At 40.8% G+C, this 18,307-nt stretch overlaps 1 protein-coding gene across 1 annotated transcript; it reads left to right on the top strand.

Moving 5' to 3' along the window:
• Nucleotides 1-181: 181 nt before the first annotated feature.
• On the top strand, nt 182-17,797 carry LOC130428318 (alpha-2-macroglobulin-like). Its single transcript, XM_056756237.1, has 34 exons — nt 182-332; nt 657-837; nt 926-1,082; nt 1,348-1,400; nt 1,573-1,593; nt 1,748-1,913; nt 1,995-2,079; nt 2,821-2,929; nt 3,020-3,140; nt 3,542-3,651; nt 3,736-3,906; nt 3,987-4,220; nt 4,311-4,523; nt 4,634-4,783; nt 4,997-5,125; nt 5,218-5,299; nt 6,646-6,784; nt 12,086-12,311; nt 12,390-12,516; nt 13,460-13,581; nt 13,663-13,714; nt 13,802-13,885; nt 13,961-14,137; nt 14,266-14,341; nt 14,427-14,583; nt 14,674-14,748; nt 14,834-14,996; nt 15,090-15,283; nt 15,358-15,570; nt 15,718-15,836; nt 15,943-16,024; nt 17,181-17,252; nt 17,357-17,462; nt 17,558-17,797. The coding sequence occupies exons 1-34, from the start codon at nt 247-249 to the stop codon at nt 17,596-17,598; spliced, it is 4,293 nt and encodes a 1,430-aa protein (XP_056612215.1). The 5' UTR covers nt 182-246; the 3' UTR covers nt 17,599-17,797.
• Nucleotides 17,798-18,307: the final 510 nt, after the last annotated feature.

Here is an 18,307-nt window from a genome sequence, read left to right as displayed (position 1 = left end):
ATGTGTTATATCAAACTATATTGATAAGGTATAACAACCTTTCAAAATCTTGTTTTTTGGAGTGTATAAAGCACAGAGTATAATGGGAAATACTGGTCTGATTTAGCGTCACATAATTTGGAGAGACTTCAACAGATTAATCATTAATTTGATAATGAATGTAAATATTTTCTCAAAACCTATTTTGTGACCAGTGCCCCTTAAAAGGCTGTGTTCATAGTGTCTTCTACATGATCAGTCTTCATCATGGCTTTCAAGAAGCTCTGTATTTGGAAAGGGCTTATTTTAGCGTCTTTTCTATGGCTTTTTGTGCATGGACAAACCTCAGGGCCGTAAGTACCTGTTTACTGTTTTGTATATCTTTTCTAGAAAAACAACATCGTTGACTCTCTGGAACTTTAGAAAAATGTAGATCTAAACTGTTCTGAATCAACAGCTGTGAAGATCTAAATACTGCATACATTTAGTCACAGACTGTTATAAATCATTTTTACTTATTTGACAGCAGACTGATCCAATTCTGAACAAAATACATACAGTACATCATCAGATTTTATACATACCAGGCATTGGGATCGAATTTTGCTGAAATACTCATTTTTGCTGAAATACTCAAATTTTGGAATATTGTTGTGCACTTTAATATCTCTCGACAGTTCTTTCATGGTGACATTTCCAGCTGTGATGCAGTCTGGATCTGAAGCCAAACTGTGTGCAAGTCTCCTGAAGCCCAATGAAAGTCTCATAATGAACATTTATGTAGTGAATGATTTGGAGAACACATTACTGCTGCAAGAGAAAACCGACCAAGAGTTTCACCGCTGCTTTAACTTCCAGGTCTGACATCAAAACATGTGGATGATAATATAAATATGATTTGTTTGCTGTGTTTGAATTGTGAACAGTAAAGATGATTTATCTTCAGGCTCCACTGGTAAATGCAGAATCTGTGCAAAAAATCAAAGTGGAAGTTCAGGGGATGTCTTTTAAGTTGATCGAAGAGAGAAAAGTGATGTTTAAACCTTATCACCCTTTGACATTTATCCAAACAGATAAACCCATTTATATTCCAGGACAAACAGGTGAGATGAAGAACTTCAGTACATTAGTACACAAATCTACAATTAATGTATTATGTCTTGAGTCTTGTAATTTTTGTCAGAAATTTAGTGTAAATGTTTTTTAGTATTTTTGATTTCAGTTTAGTTTAGTTTTCAGATGAGATTAAAACCATATTTTTCTGTATTCCTTGGACCCACAGATGCATTTCAGATATGATGAAATCTAAAAGTTATTAACTATGAATTATTTGTAATCTTATGTCATGGCGCCTGTTTCATTTCACAGTGAATTTCAGAATTGTTACTATGGATGGCAATTTCGTACCTTTAGATCAAAAGGTTTGTACTCTTTAAACAAACGCAAAAATGTTAATTCACAAAATACAAACAGTAAGAAAACATTATTAATAAACATCTTGTTTATTAAGAAAACAAGATGTAATATGCACACTGGATCTTTTTAAATGTATGTTGCAATCTCTTGAATGTGTTTTGTTCTTTTGTTTTTTAGTACAGTTCAGTAGTGCTTGGGGTAAGACCACGAAACACAAACATCCCGTTTAAAATGATGCTTTGCTTGCAGTAATTTAATGTTTGCTAGCATATGTAACAGGCTAAATGTAATTTTTCTTTAAATAAACAGACTTAATGAAATAGTAGGTTATGTCTTCTTTGTCAACAAACAGGATTACAACAATAACAGAATTGGTCAGTGGACAAATGTTACCTCAACAAGGTGGATATTGCAGCTTTCTCATGAGTTAAACCCAGAAGCTAGACTGGGCATTTACACACTAAAAGCTTACATTGGTGAAAGGATGGTCATGCATAGTTTTGAAGTGAAGAACTATGGTAAGTGCTTATCTCAAAAAAATTCAGTGAAATTGTCATAGTCTTCAGTCCTAATCTTTTGAGTGGTTTTACTTAACTTAGTTTTACCGAAGTTTGAACTGACCGTTAAAGCCCCGAATCAAATGAGTGTGGATGACAATGAGCTGATTATCGACGTTTGCGCAAAGTGAGTGAAGTTTTCCTTGTTTTGAGTCTCTTGCATGAAAAGAATCTTTAAGATACAATATTTTGGATCTTAAAGAAAAAAATTAAAAATATCATTTTGACTCATCCTTTAAATACATAAAATAGCAAATATTTTAAATTATATCACAGCCATGAACCAGGTTGACTACTCAGTGTTCAGTTGCATGTGGTATTAGGAGAGAGCATTTGATAGGGTAATAATCTGTGCAGTGCAGGATGAGTCATCAATATTTTTGATATCTTTCTAGGAAGATAAATACTGTCACTTTTCACTGACAAACACATTTTAAGTTTAATGTCGTCATTCATGTACCATCAATATCCTTAAATATGAACATGAACAAATGTGAGTTTAAGGCCTTTAAATTCAAATTATGATTTTATTGGGTCTTAATATCAAAGATATTGATACGTATTGACAAAATTTACTCATGCCAGCTTGACCCGCCAGTTTGGCAAGCGGGTCTGTGTTAAGCGTTGTAATGGCTGCAGGACCGGATGGCTGCTTACCGGAGCTGGATTATTTTACCCTGTTGCAAGTCTTGTCTACGGTGTATTATGTGTATCTGTTTTTCTCTCCAGTTCCCTCATGTTTGCTGTATTCTTCTTCTTAAATCCATTTCGTTACACTGTACTTGTTATATGTATAATGACAATAAATTGAATCCAATCCAATCCAATCCAATGTGCAGTGTTACTCAAAGCATGCAATTTTTAATAGATATACATTTGGACAACCCGTTCCTGGTAAAGGATTGCTTGAAGTATGCAGGGACAGATGGGCATATTATAAATCTACAAGTCCACTTTGTTTGGTTAAAACCACAGAGGTGTGTAACTTTGGTTATTGTTGTATTTTAAAACCACATTTCGGTTTTCATCTTGTACTCTTTTTAACTGTGTTTGTGTGCCACCTTTAGATGAATGAGAGTGGCTGTGCCTCTTATATCTTCGACCCTTCACTCTTTTTTAACTCTACAACTGATAGACACAGTAAAAATGTCCTTCATGTTAATGTGAATGTGATGGAGGAGGGAACAGGTGAGCTATGGCACATGCATGCTTTGGTTGAACCAAGCATTTTATAATTAAAGGGACAGTTCGAGCAAAAATGAAAATATGTCATGAATTACCTACTCTCTTGTTGTTCCAAATCTGTATACATGTCTTTGTTTGGTTGAACACAGAAAAAGGTATTTGAAAGAATGCTTCTAACCCAACAGTTCTTGGCCATCATTGACTTCCATAGTAGAAAAAATACACTCTTTTTCCTACTATGGTAGTCAATGGTTCGAAGAACTTCCAAAAATTTCTTTCTGTGCTCATTAGAACATAGTAATGTGTACAGATTTGAACCAATTTGAAGGTTAGTAAATGAGTATTCAATTTTTATTTTTGGGTGAACGGTCCCTTTTACTAATGTAAACATGTTTTTTTTCCAGAAAAAACGATGAAGAAATCAGTGGAAATAACTATCACATATGAAATTGGTAAAGCTACATTTACTGAACTGCCAAGCATTTTTGAGCATGGGTCAATCATAGAAGGAAAGGTATGTGATACTGTATATATTTCAGTTTCCATTATTATACTGTAGCAATAGTAAAATTAAAAAAAAATGTTTTTGTTTGTACAGATCAAACTTGAACGTTTCAAAGGCACACCAATTCCACAAAAAAAGGTTTATGTTTTGGAAGCCATGAGTTGGCACAACAAGGTGCTCTTTAATCTTACTACAGATGACAAAGGAATGGCCTACTTTTCCATTAATACATCTACTCTGTCTAAAAGCGATATTGAACTGAAGGTACCATCATTTATTCTCACACACCCAGTGTTTTACCCAATGTCTTTGTTACTTGAAAATAATTTCCATTTGATGTTTAGGCAAGTGCATATCCAGGGTTTAGCCATCCTGGCTTCAAAGAACCATATATCTCTACAGAAAAAAAGAAAGTTAGACTTCTTGAGCCCGCCACTCCATACACACCAACATTGAGCGAATTGGTTATAGACAAAATTGAAGAACCCTTAAAATGTGATGCTGAGTTTCCAGTCGCCATTACGTATTATTTTATTGGTGAAACTACAGATGATTTCAACACTGATATTGTCTATATGGTAAGTGGAAATACTTTTTTGTGATTTGTTTAACATCATTGATTGGTTATGTTCTGGTAGGTGTGTTAACATTGATGGTGTGTGTGTCAGGTTTTGTCCAGAGGAGTGATAGTTCATCATGGATATGAGAAGGTTAAAGTGAAGACTTCTAATGGAGCAGCTAATGGCTCAGTGTCATTCAAACTGTCTGTTGGAGCAGATCTGAGTCCAGCTGTGCAGATTCTAGCTTACTGTCTTCTGCCCAGTGACAATGTGGTCGCTGGTAGTAAAACTTTCAACACTGAAAAGTGCTTCAGAAACAAGGTTATTAAAAAATGTTAAAGTGCATACATGAAAGTCTGTCTATCAAGTCCACATCAAGAATAAAATGATGCATTTTATACTGTACCGCTTAACCTTGCTGTTGTGCTCAGGTGTCTGTGCAGTTTTCTCCTGCTACAGCAGTTCCAGGTGAAGAAAACACTGTACAGGTGTCAGCTCAGTCTGGCTCACTGTGTGCTCTCAGTGCTGTAGATCAAAGTGTTCTCATCATGAAACCGGGAAAACGTCTGAATACAGAAAAGGTGTGAGTTTACATCAGAGATGGACAACAGTGTATTTCAATTTATGGCGTTTTGGAAAGCTATATATTTGGACTGGTCTGTCAATTATGAATACAAGTATTAAAGCAATCTTGTAAAAATAAAAAGCATGTCTGTTTTTGCATGACACTTCTAAAGATCCAATATGAAACTCCAAATGTTTAATCAAAGTTAAAAATATTTTGTTCATGACAGGTCTTCAGTCTGCTGGCTGTGAAGTCAGAATCAAATTATCCTTATCAAATTGAGGACAAAGAGTTTGAATGTCTTAAAGTTAGGCCCCGTAGAGCTGCACCAGCAGAAGATGCTTATGAAACTCTGAAGGTAAGAACTGCCTGACAAATCACTTAATTAAATAAACATGTAATAATTTCATTCAAATGATTAAAAACGATAAATGTTTTTCTGTCTGACAGAAAGTGGGATTAAAGATGGCAACAAATCTGCTTGTGAAACAACCTCATTGCCTAATCTACGGAGGCTTGGAGTATCACCGTAGTACGTCTTTTTGAACTTTTAGAAGAGATTTTGTTTATTTATAACTATTATTCCAGACAATGTTATTCTAAGCCTCCACTCATTTAAGTGGAGGATATTATTTAAACAGCCGTTTATGATCACTGTTTTTTCTATCACACATTTAAAGGAGGCATGAATTAAAATCACAATTTTAACCCAAGCTTTTGTTATATAAGAGAGACTCGTATTCAAGCGAACATCATGTAAGTGTTAGAACTGAAAACGCCCTTGTTACTGAACTTAGATCAGTTATTGACAGCAGGCCTACAGCAGCTACTTCTCTAGTCCCGCCCACTGGTTTGCGCATGACAGAACCAGTGGCGCGGCAGATAGAGTGGGCCAGCAATAAACAAACATGAGATCACGTGATGTGCCCTGAGCTCTATTCACACAAGATTAGTATTACCCGGGGACCTCTAGTAATTTTTATCAATTGCAGAGATTGTCTGTGATCTCAAGCCCGTGCGAATCGCCATCTCTGTGATTAGGTGCGCTCATTATACATTTTCAAGGTTTTATACACCGTTTGAGAATAATGGAGGCTGTTTTGAAGTGTTTTGGTATTATTTCGGGTGCTGAGTCATGTCCATAAGTTACTGGGAGTCTCCCATTTGATTATTTATCATGGAAACTCTCGTAACATTTGAGACCCGCACATGAAATACTGATGTGTGGGAGGTTATTTATAAATCACAGGAGGTCTCCAGATAATACTAATGCCGTGCGAAAACTGTGAATGGTGCTAATGTGTAACCTAACGTTACGTCTCTAACCAAATTCACAGAAGGCTCCAACTACGCAAACTGCTATCCAATCAAAGGAGTGGGTGTTTACTTAAAAAGTCTTCAATGAGGCACACACATTATTAAAACTGAACATTTGCAGAGCTGGCCTAAAAACCAGTGTAGAAAATAGCCTATTACTTGTAGATTTAGACATTTTTTATGTAAAATTTACGCAAACATCATAACTACACCTCAAACAACAGTAGGCTATAAAACAATAAATAAGGCCAGTTCATGAGACCTTTAAGCAACGCGTTATACAGTATAGTTTATAAACTTACATAAACTAATAAAATTGGCTACGAGAGTTATGTTAAATTAGTATTTTCAATTTAGTCTGGTGATGAGTTACTGCTACTCAAATTAGCAACCAAAATGTGATGTAACGTGGTCACGCAACCACGAAAATTGTTTATTCAATGTACTACTTCAAATAGTTTCTTTAATTCTGAACAAGACAGGTAAAAAAACAATGATTTTCAGTTAAACCAATCGAAAATGCACTTTAATAAAATAAAAGTCATTCTATGCTTTTTAAAGGAGAAATTATTGCATATTCAAGAGGATTTGCAGGATTTGCAGGACTTGGAGTAGCAAACAGCCCACCACCACCACCTCCTGTGGAGACAGTTCGGACCTTCTTCCCAGAAACATGGATCTGGCAACTCAGTGAAGTAGGGTAGGTAAAAATATTAAGGTTTTACTCTAATTGAGTTTGACCCCATGTCTTTTGCAGCGTCTCACAAGAGCAATGCTGTTTTGAAGAGTTAAAGTGTTGCGAGCTTTTGTTTAGAGTTGCTAGTTGGCATATCAATTTCTGTTATCAAAAGTGTGTCTCCTGGCTTTGCACTTTATAAATCCTTTTTGTAGTGTTATGTCTAGCTTTTTAAGGCCGCGATCACACAGAATGCAGTTTTTACAGTGAGAGGTACCTTTTTGTCTATGGCAGTGAGCATTTTGTGTGCTGTTTAGGTACCCAAGACACCACACGTTTTGCTTTGAGCACCTGAAGTTAAAAAAAACTCTTCTCAGCAGAAAAGCGGCTGTTATTTTCATTGTGTGGCAATACGGGAAATTGAGAGCACGCTCTCATATAGCAAAAGTATAATACGTCACGACTACGCCACCCCAGCATTAAACTAGCTGGGGAAATACCCCTACCAGGGCACACAAGTTCGTTTCTCTCTCTCTCACACAATAACAAGACACTGAGACGTAGACCTGAGAAGTACAGCAAAACATATTTCTTTATTTGACATAAATATTCTAAAAGGCTACTAGAGTCAATAATACAATAGTGCTAGCGGGCCAGACCACTGGTGGTAAGAGCAACGATGTCATGACTCTCCAGGTGAGACATGGCGTGACAACCCAAGTGCAGGCAGAGACAAGGCGGATGAAGGTGTTAACAAAGATATTTATTAACAATAAATCAAACAAAAAACCCACGATGGGGTAAAACAGGACAGTGATATATATATAACTTTAACGATAAACAAGGACACTGACTAACTTAACTAAGAAAACAAACACTTGATATAAACACTACAAAAACTGAACTTACTAAATACGAAGGGAACAACAGCATAAGACAAAGTATGGGGAACAGCTCAGACGAGGACCAGGTATCACAAACAGGTACAGGTACAGCTTACAAGGGACATCATACAATGAACGCGCCCAGGACAATGAAACATGAGGACTCTTTATAGGGGAAACAAACAGAGGATGGTAACGAGCAGCAGGTGCTGGGGATTAGCACTCAGGGAAAGCTGACGAGGAACAAGATGTAGGGAACAATGACGAGACACGAGAAAGATCACTCAATCTCACACAAAACCATAGGTTATGCCATGACTCCACTCAAACAACAAGAATAAACATGACATGATAGTGGAATCATGACATAAGCCCCCCCTTTAATGAGCACCTCCAGGTGTTCATCAAGGGGTAACTAACGAGACAAGACTGACTGGGAAACAGACAAAAACCAGACAGACAAGGTGAACATGACAAGGGGCATACAAGATATGATAACAAAAGGGTTGGGGTGAGATAACAAAAATAACAGACATGGGAGGGGGGGCGGGGGCAAACAAGAAAACACAGGAAGTCCAGAAGGGGCAGGGCCGGGCGGGGAAGTCCCAGCCCTGGGGGACGCGCCAGGGCGCGGAGCCCCAGGAGGCTTGACAGGGGTAGTCCTGGGGGGAACTGTCCTAGTCCCCTGCAGGACTGCAGGGCTAGTCCTCGGCTGGAATGCCGGGCTGGACCAGGGCTGGAATGCCGACTGGATCGTCGGCTGGACAGGGCTTGGTGCTGACGGCGGCTGGGCAGCCGGACTTGACGGCGGCTGGGCAGCCGGACTTGACGGCGGCTGGGCAGCCGGACTTGACGGCGGCTGGGCAGCCGGACTTGACGGCGGCTGGGCAGCCGGACTTGACGGCGGCTGGGCAGCCGGACTTGACGGCGGCTGGGCAGCCGGACTTGACGGCGGCTGGGCAGCCGGACTTGACGGCGGCTGGGCAGCCGGACTTGACGGCGGCTGGGCAGCCGGACTTGACGGCGGCTGGGCAGCCGGACTTGACGGCGGCTGGGCAGCCGGACTTGACGGCGGCTGGGCAGCCGGACTTGACGGCGGCTGGGCAGCCGGACTTGACGGCGGCTGGGCAGCCGGACTTGACGGCGGCTGGGCAGCCGGACTTGACGGCGGCTGGGCAGCGCTCTCTGACGGCGGCTGGGCAGCGCTCTCTGACGGCGGCTGGGCAGCGCTCTCTGACGGCGGCTGGGCAGCGCTCTCTGACGGCGGCTGGGCAGCGCTCTCTGACGGCGGCTGGGCAGCGCTCTCTGACGGCGGCTGGGCAGCGCTCTCTGACGGCGGCTGGGCAGCGCTCTCTGACGGCGGCTGGGCAGCGACCTCCGGCGGCTGCTGGGCCGGGCTCGGTGCCGGACGGACCGTCACCTTCCCACAGCGCCCCCCCAAAAAATATTTGGGGTTTGACACCACCGGACTCGGGACCACAGGACTCGGGGAACCCGGAACTGTTGCCGGTTGCTGAACTGGGCGACAGGACAGCAATTTCGGCCTGGGAGGTCCTCCACGTGGCCTTCTCCTCCCACTACGGTCAGTCTGGCCCACGGCTGACTCAGCCGGGCCAGTGGGGAACCGAGGGAGTACCGGGAAGGAGGACTCCCGCGACGTCGTCCTCGAGTCTCTAGCCACCCACTCATCTTGGACTCCACCAGAAGGGCTGGCGACCGTGGAGCTCGAGCCAGAGGGTACTGACTCCCCAAGGGCAGCGGCGGCCAGGACGATACCCTCCGCAGCGCTCGACCGTGGGGTGAAAGTCCCATGTGGAACCTCACCCCCGGGATCGCTACGGTTGGCCACGTACCTGACCATGTCCGCAAACCCCAAGGGAGCCAGCAGCCTCTTCTCTGACGGTGTGAGGCGCCGGGTGAGGCAGCAGTTGAAGATCGTCTTCAACTCCGCCTCACCAAACTCGGTCACCTCCGCCACCGCCGAGAATGCCCTGGCGAACTCCTGGTCACCATAATTCCCCTGGCGGAATCCAAGCATCAAGTGGGCCTGGCGAGACCGCAAGGACAACGTCGTACCGTCCATGCTGCCTACTGGGTTCTGTTGTGGCTCGTGCATTCTGTCATGACTCTCCAGGTGAGACATGGCGTGACAACCCAAGTGCAGGCAGAGACAAGGCGGATGAAGGTGTTAACAAAGATATTTATTAACAATAAATCAAACAAAAAACCCACGATGGGGTAAAACAGGACAGTGATATATATATAACTTTAACGATAAACAAGGACACTGACTAACTTAACTAAGAAAACAAACACTTGATATAAACACTACAAAAACTGAACTTACTAAATACGAAGGGAACAACAGCATAAGACAAAGTATGGGGAACAGCTCAGACGAGGACCAGGTATCACAAACAGGTACAGGTACAGCTTACAAGGGACATCATACAATGAACGCGCCCAGGACAATGAAACATGAGGACTCTTTATAGGGGAAACAAACAGAGGATGGTAACGAGCAACAGGTGCTGGGGATTAGCACTCAGGGAAAGCTGACGAGGAACAAGATGTAGGGAACAATGACGAGACACGAGAAAGATCACTCAATCTCACACAAAACCATAGGTTATGCCATGACTCCACTCAAACAACAAGAATAAACATGACATGATAGTGGAATCATGACAAACGAAGCTCAATCAATACCCAGACATGCAGATTCTCGGGGCGGAGCTGGGGTTCACCATTAACTGGGCAGGCTAAGCGATGGGCCTCAAATTAGCCCGCAATGAGGACACCGTGCCCCCAACTTCACAAGCACCCACAAACACTAGTGAATTACACTGCAAGAACACAGCTACGGCACACTTAGAGAATTCCCGTCACCAGGCATAAGATGGCTAGCCTGCCCGCGTAAGGGTCACCCCGCTCCTGCAGAAAGAAAACAACAATTAACCAGGTATGTAAATGCAGCCGCTCAGAACACCGCATTAATTGCTACAGTTACAAACAATAAACAAGTAACAGCAAATAAACACCATCGCTTATAGATAGTAGCAAGGCAAAAAGAAACAAAGACCCAAACTAAATTATATCCAAATCTAAACTCAAGCCCAATATTACAAAAGGCAAAGAAACAAAGAAACATAAATAGCCGTACACAACAGCTGCACGCAACACAGTTGTCCAATACAACTGTAAGCAAGGCAGTTGGAAGAAACGGCTGTAAACAAATAACAATTAGAAACCAAAAATAACTATAACCAAAACAAACAAATAAACAAAAGCAAAACAGCAGTGTTGAGGCCAACCAGCGTCGTGATCAAACGCAGACTTTAACCCCCGATCTGCAAGACTTCCGTTAAAGCATCCGGCAACCCATTCCTTTCTCCCATTAACTGTACAGAGGAATTCCCGGGTCATACAGATGCAACAATTACAATCCCACACCCGCATATACACCGTATAAATGGACCTACCGAGCCGAAGAGCAACAGTCACTCCCAACACGCAGTGTTACACGTGTGATCAAACCTCAGTCAGGAAACCGGATCTTCCGTAGCGATGTAGGAAGCCCTCGAACAATACACTGTACCTCCAAACAGACACCAGCTGCATGGAAAAGTTAGTAAGCACGCAATCTAGATGCCAGCCCATACCTATGGCCCCCAAACACCTACCTCACGTAACAAGCAGTAGCGTGGCAGTCACTCGCAGCACAACGCGTGTGTGCGCTCGATTCTCTTCTCTACGCTGGAGCTGCAGCAGCAATGTAAAGGGAACACCCTCACGCAGTATGATTCGTACCTCCAACCAGACACCAGCTACACAGAAAAGTCAGTAAACATCCACACCAGCTAGACGCCAAACCATACTAAAACACGTACCTCACCCCCAGAGCACTCGGGCACCGGCAACCAACACCCCGATGACGCAAGGATTATGCAATATCCTACCACTCTAGGGATGCCCCTTATATAGTCCAAATAAGGCCTGGTTAAAGGGGCACTTCACCACAATTGTTTAATTGAGTAAATGGAGAGGCAGGCCTTTGCTGTGGTGGCGGAATTTTACAGTTGCTTGAATGTAAAATGGAAGTGCAGTGCGCCTTAAATTGTTAAACCTGAAAATCATGTCTGCCCCCGTTCTGAGTGAATGGACCCTTGCAGTCTAGAGATAACATTAATAGAATAAAGAAGAAATAATACAAAAAATAGATTAAGCACGATGGTAACAGCTGTCTGACATGGAAATATTTGCATTTACTGTAGGTCAGGGAGTTCAATGAATGTGATATTAATGATTGTGGTATTTCCTGTTGGTATAAGCACACTAAGCTAATTCCAAACAACTCGATGTTTGGCAATAAATAAATAAAAGTATTGAAAATAGGTAAAACATTTCACATTGTATTTATTTGAACAATTTGACATCCCAGTGACTCAGGATCAACACAAGTTCCTGTGAAGGTTCCTGACACCATCACCACCTGGGAGACTGAGGTCTTCTGTCTGTCCTCTGAAGGTCTGGGTCTGGCTCCTCCTGCTCAGCTGACAGTTTTCCAGCCCTTCTTCCTGGAGCTCTCACTGCCTTACTCCATCATCCGTGGAGAGATCTTTGAGCTGAAGGCCACCGTCTTTAACTATCTATCCAAGTGCATCATGGTGAAATTTCTCATTTAATCTTCAATCACATTTCACATCATATCAGATCTGAACTAATCCTCCATCTTTCTTGGACAGGTTAAAGTAACTCCAGCTCCGTCCTCAGACTTCACTCTTAAAGCCTCCTCTGATGATCAGTATTCATCCTGTCTATGTGCTAATGGAAGAAAAACATTTAAATGGATTCTCACTCCTTCTGTACTTGGTCAGTTTCAGACACAATCACAATCGATTACTTATATTTCTCTTGTAAGGTTAGGTGAGGTTAGTTAGGTTAGGTTACTGTATGTAAACCCCCAGGTAAATTTGTTTTGTAGTAGACAGAGAGACATTGACATCCATCTTGACATACCATTTCAAAAACATGAACAACAACAATACAATCACATGCTACCTAAAAACAAGCTACATACTTAAAATCCACCATCCTGTAGTTTATTTAAGACAGTTAAGGCAGCTGGAACAAAGCTATTTTTATACCGCTTTGTCTAACACCTTAGGATTAACAACTTCCTTCCAGAGGGAAGGAGCTTGAACTCACTGTGCAAGGAGTCAGAGTCGTCATTTAAAATAGAAGTATCTATACGCTGTAATTTCTTGGCATATAGGTATGCTAGATCCACCTGTGACTCACCAACCAGTCGACTAGACCATTTGACTACTTGGTTTTCAAAGTGTAACAGAAAATAATCATTAACGATACAACTTCAAGAGAAGGACAGCAAGGGAACTTCTTGGTTACGTATGTAACCTCAGTTCCCTGATAGAGGGAACGAAATGTTCTGGCCTTTATGCCACAAAGCTTTCCCCGAGGCGGCGACTGGGATATACTTCTCAGGTTGCTCAGCCCAAAGGTGAATGAATCGGCACGCCATCTTACTTTTATACCAGCATGTACAGGGTGGAGACTGGCATGCCACGCCATTCACCAATTTCATTGGCCTTTTAAAAAGTACCATCAGATTTGACAGGTTCTCAAGATCAAACCCCATTTTTCGGTTCAACACAACGTCTCATTCCCTCCATTAGGGAACTGAGGTTACATAGGTAACCAAGACATTAAAAAGTCAAGGATCCAACCTGCCAATTTTAATTAAACTTTGATTTAAAGTGATTTAATTCTTATGGATGTGTTGTGTATATTGTAGGAGTGTTGAATATTACAGTGAGTGCAGAGGCAGAGCAGTCACAGACTGTGTGTGACAATGAGATTGTGAGCGTGCCAGAGAGAGGACGCATTGACATAGTAACTCGAAGTCTCCTTGTACAGGTGAGCTCACCTCCAACAGCTCTCACACACACTTCAATGTCACTTATATTAATATGTTAACATCATTATTATCTGCTGTAGGCTGAAGGAACTGAAAAGACAGAAACGCACAGCTGGTTACTGTGTCCAAAGGGTTTGTTAAAATTACATACATTTACACATGAGTATCTTAATATAGCTCTACTGATCATTTACAGGTTTTTCTCTCTCTGGTTTATAGACAACGGTCTGTCAGAAGAACTTGATCTGACTCTTCCTAAAGATGTGATAGAGGGATCAGCCAGATCTTCTGTTTCAGTCATTGGTAACATTTACTGTAAATACACAAACAGAAATGAAGAGTTACAGTTGTGTCATTGACTTTACATTCCTCTTGCAGGAGACATATTGGGTCGTGCGCTGCAGAATCTTCATGGATTATTGCGGATGCCGTACGGCTGTGGAGAACAAAACATTGCTGTTCTTTCTCCCAATATTTACATTTTACAGTATCTGGAGAACACAGAGCAGCTCACCTCAAACATCAGAGAGAAAGCTGCAGGCTTCTTGAAGAGTGGTAAGAAATATAAATGCATTTTTCTCGTGCTTGAACACATCAGATGTGCTTTAATGAAGAGTCACATGTGTAGCTGATTGTTCTACCAACAAACTGTTCATCTCTTCAATCACTGTCAAACTAAACAGGTTATCAGAGACAACTGAACTATAGACATCATAGTGGTGCATACAGCACATTTGGTCATGGGAATGAGAATACATGGTGAATATTTCCTTTTCACTATCTAAACATTATATCAGACAAACAATAAACAAATGCATCAATTTCTTCAAAAACACATCTCCAGGTTGACAGCTTTTGTCCTGAGATCTTTTGGCAAAGCACAGAAATACATCTTCATTGATCCACATGTTATTCAGAGTGCAAAGGATTGGTTAATAAGAGGACGTAGTTCAGACGGCTGTTTTATTCAACAGGGAAGTTTGTTCAACAACAGAATGAAGGTCTGTGATTGATTATTAAATGGTATTTAAGAAAATATTTAAATGGAAAATTAAGTACAATATGTGTTGTTTGTATCTGTGTTTGTGAAGGGTGGAGTAAATGATAATGTGACCATGACTGCCTACATCACTGCATCATTGCTTGAACTGGAAACTCCAGTGACTGTAAGTTCATCTCCAGAGAACACAGTAGAAACTATCAGAAGAATGACACTGACACACACCTGCTGTTTCTCTGTTTGTGTTACAGGATCCTGTGCTCACTCAAAGTTTGTCTTGTTTAAGGTCCGTCATTGGGAATCTTAAAAACACTTACAGCACTGCGCTGCTTGCCTACACTTTCAGTCTGGCGAATGACACAGACACCCGACAGCGGCTTTTAAAGGAGCTCGACACTGTTGCCATTTCAGATGGTAAAGACATGTTTTGCATCAAGACATGTTTTGGATTTTGCATCTAACATAGTTGAGTCTCCTCATGTCTCTTTTGGTGTGTGTGTTGTAAAGGAGGTCTCCTTCACTGGACTCAGATGGGATCTAGTGATGATTCTGGTTCTCTGGCAGTGGAGATCAGCTCATATGTTCTGTTAGCGGTTCTCACAACAGATTCAGTCACTACAGCTGATCTGGGATATGCTAACAGGATTGTGAGCTGGCTTGTGAAGCAGCAGAACGCTTATGGAGGATTCTCCTCTACACAGGTGAACACACTATAGTTTGTTTTACACACAGAATGTATTTTCATGTTGTAATGATGATGTTGTGATGTTATCAGGACACAGTTGTGGCTCTTCAGGCTTTGTCTTTGTACGCCACCAAAGTGTTCAGCTCTGATGGCTCCAGCACAGTGACGGTTCAGTCAGCAGGAGACTCTCACAGCTTTGATGTAAATCAAGACAACAAGTTACTGTATCAGGAGAAGAAACTGAAGAACCTTCCAGGCAAATACAGCATTGAAGTGAAGGGATCAACCTGTGTGTCTGTGCAGGTCATTACATCCTTCTTGTCACTTTAATTGGAGCTCAAAGTGACCTTTGGCTGTCTGCTATCATTAAGTTGTGTAATATGTAGCTCTTCCGAACTTAAATTACGTTGTGTTTTTTATGTTGACTGATATTTCACTTCACTCATATAGATGGCTCTGTTCTACAACATTCCAACCCCTACCGGAGCTAAGACATTGAGCATTGAAGCTAAAACTGATGGAGACTGCAAACAAAGTAGACAAAATCAAGTTTTAACTTTCACTGTGAAGTAAGAACTGATTTTAGTATATTCCCACTCTAACATGAGACCACAAAATGAGCTTAAATATATATTTCGATGTCAAATTTAGCTGTTTGATTTGAATCTTTTGCAGATATAATGGTCCACAGGAAAATACTAACATGGTCATTGTGGATATTAAACTCTTATCAGGATTCACGGCTGATACGTCATTGGTGGGTAATTAATTGTTACTGATTTCAGTTAAAATTATCTAATGTGTTCAAACACTTCAACTCATGGTCTGCATTCTAAAAAGTGATTTAAAGGACTAATGTGTAATTATTTGGAGGATCTTTGACAAATATGCAATATTTGAATAAATAAGCTATAAATACATAGCTATGAACACATAGCTATGTCTTCAGAGTTGTAAAAAGACCTAACATACTGAAGCGTTATGTTTTAATTACCTTAGAACAGTGGTTCTCAAACTTTTTTTGCTTAAGTACCCCTTTTTTCAAGCCAAGTACCCCTTGACCAGACCGCAACATTTTGCATTAAAATACAGTGAAATGAGATTCAGACAGTTATTATAACTGATGCCCCCAAGCAGATTTATTGCTTATAAACATTTCTGTGTGTAGCTTTACGCAACTATGTAAATCTGTCAAGTATTATGCATAACAGTTAAAGGTAAATTAGTGTTTTTCAGTTCAGGAGAAGTTAATTTTGATCATTAAAGTTTAACATTTAACCGCAACCTCTCCTTACTTACATTATTTCTTGCCGAGACACTGCTCCTGATTCCGGGTCTCAAAAAATAACTCTTATAAATTAAAATTCGTTTGACGTTTATGAATTATGAATTTATTGACTTATTGATTTTCATTATTGATTCTTAAATTTCAGTTTCTCTTACGTACCCCCTGCAGTACCCTGGGGGTACGCGTACCCCCATTTAACATCCTCTTCCTTAGCATGAGCAATTTCTAATTACTGTACAAACAGCACGGGTCCCCTTACATGGAATTTACCATGTTGTTTCTACAGTAGACCTAAATGGACAAACTGCTCTACAGAGGATCTTTCATAAATACGTTATCTCCTTCGGTAAAGAAGCAAAAACATGACGACATCTTAGTTCTGTGTTAGCCACTGTAGTGCTTTGAAAAGGAGGGAGGAGGGGTGGTGTGAGCCGTTGGTTGCAGTTCACAACCTTACCAATAGATGCTGCTAAATATCATACAGTGGACCCTTAAGAAATGCTTCTCTTATTTATTTATTTGCTTGTAATAGATAAATACATTTGTAATAAATGTATAAACCATAAGTAAAGTTTTACTGCTCTCCTCTCAAGCAATAAACAAAAAATAATAATTTTCTCCATAGCTTCTCTCAAATGCATCTCTCGTCGAGCGGTTTGAGTCTAAAGATGATCATGTGATAGTTTATTTGAAAGAGGTGAGATATGAATCGACAAGCATTTATAGATTAATTAACTTTAAACTTTTACAATGAAATGAATGTGTGTTTGTTTGATTGTCGACTGGTTCTACCTGTTCTAGGTTCCAAAAACGACTCCTTCCAATTATCAGATACAATTAAATCCGGTTGTTTCAGTGAAGAATCTCAAGCCCGCTGTCATTAAAGTCTATGATTACTACCAAACAAGTAAGATTTCATATGCCAGTTTTCTGTTGTGTTTTTATGTGTTCAAAAATAAGCATCAGCAGCCAAAAAACTAATTTCTTAATATCTTTCTTCAGGTGATCAGTCAGAGACTGAGTATTCATCTCACTGTCAATGAGAGCTTGTGCTTCAGTTCTACTGCTCAATACTAAACCCTCAAGAGACTTGCGTTCTCTAAGACACTTAAATGAGCTGCCTTGTTAAATAAAAGATAATGATTCTGAAAGGGCAGAGTATGACTGTTGCGTACCTGAACAGGCTTGTTTATTCAAATGAACCTTTTCCACATCTTCAAATTAAACCAGATAAACAACAAATTGCAAGAATTGTATTTTTTTTTACTTTTGATGTATAAGTCAGATATACAGTACAAATCACAGTCAAAACCAGAAGTGGATTCCAAATAAAACCAAAAGCAATTTCAAGATTTACAGCTGATGTAGACAGGGCAGGGTTCGAGATAACTAGTAAAATCAATGACAAAAGATCATTAATTGTTTAGAATTACACTGCAAGATTTGGCATGATTGGGTTAAAGAATTCAGTGATGGTGAAAAACAACTTGTCACCTTAACGGGTCAATATTGTGATTCGTGTAGATCCAACGAGTTTTTGTAAATGGGGGGTGATGGGAGTCTGTGAGTATTTGGACGGGGTCACAGTGAATGACATTATGAGAATCATGTCCATATGTTGTAGTAACTATGTCAAATCACTAGCCAGTTTGCGGGTTGTGTGACTAGCATCTGCCTGCAAACCCGGAGGGTTTGACATGATATACCTTATTTGGTCTTATGTGAACCCATGGACCAGGGGCGCTGCCAGGA

The sequence above is a fragment of the Triplophysa dalaica genome, chromosome 9 (assembly GCF_015846415.1).
Source record: "Triplophysa dalaica isolate WHDGS20190420 chromosome 9, ASM1584641v1, whole genome shotgun sequence".
Taxonomy (NCBI): domain Eukaryota; kingdom Metazoa; phylum Chordata; class Actinopteri; order Cypriniformes; family Nemacheilidae; genus Triplophysa; species Triplophysa dalaica.
The sequence above is the reverse complement of the archived record's forward strand: the minus strand, read 5'-3'. Positions and strand labels throughout refer to the sequence as shown.

Bases quoted from the DNA above. Each gene is read 5' to 3' on its own strand.
- LOC130428318 (XM_056756237.1), top strand. From the start codon at position 247: ATGGCTTTCAAGAAGCTCTGTATTTGGAAAGGGCTTATTTTAGCGTCT. The intron at 1,401-1,572 runs GTTTGTACTCTT...TTTGTTTTTTAG, and splicing joins TCGTACCTTTAGATCAAAAG to TACAGTTCAGTAGTGCTTGG. The intron at 14,749-14,833 runs GTAAGTTCATCT...TTTGTGTTACAG, and splicing joins AACTGGAAACTCCAGTGACT to GATCCTGTGCTCACTCAAAG.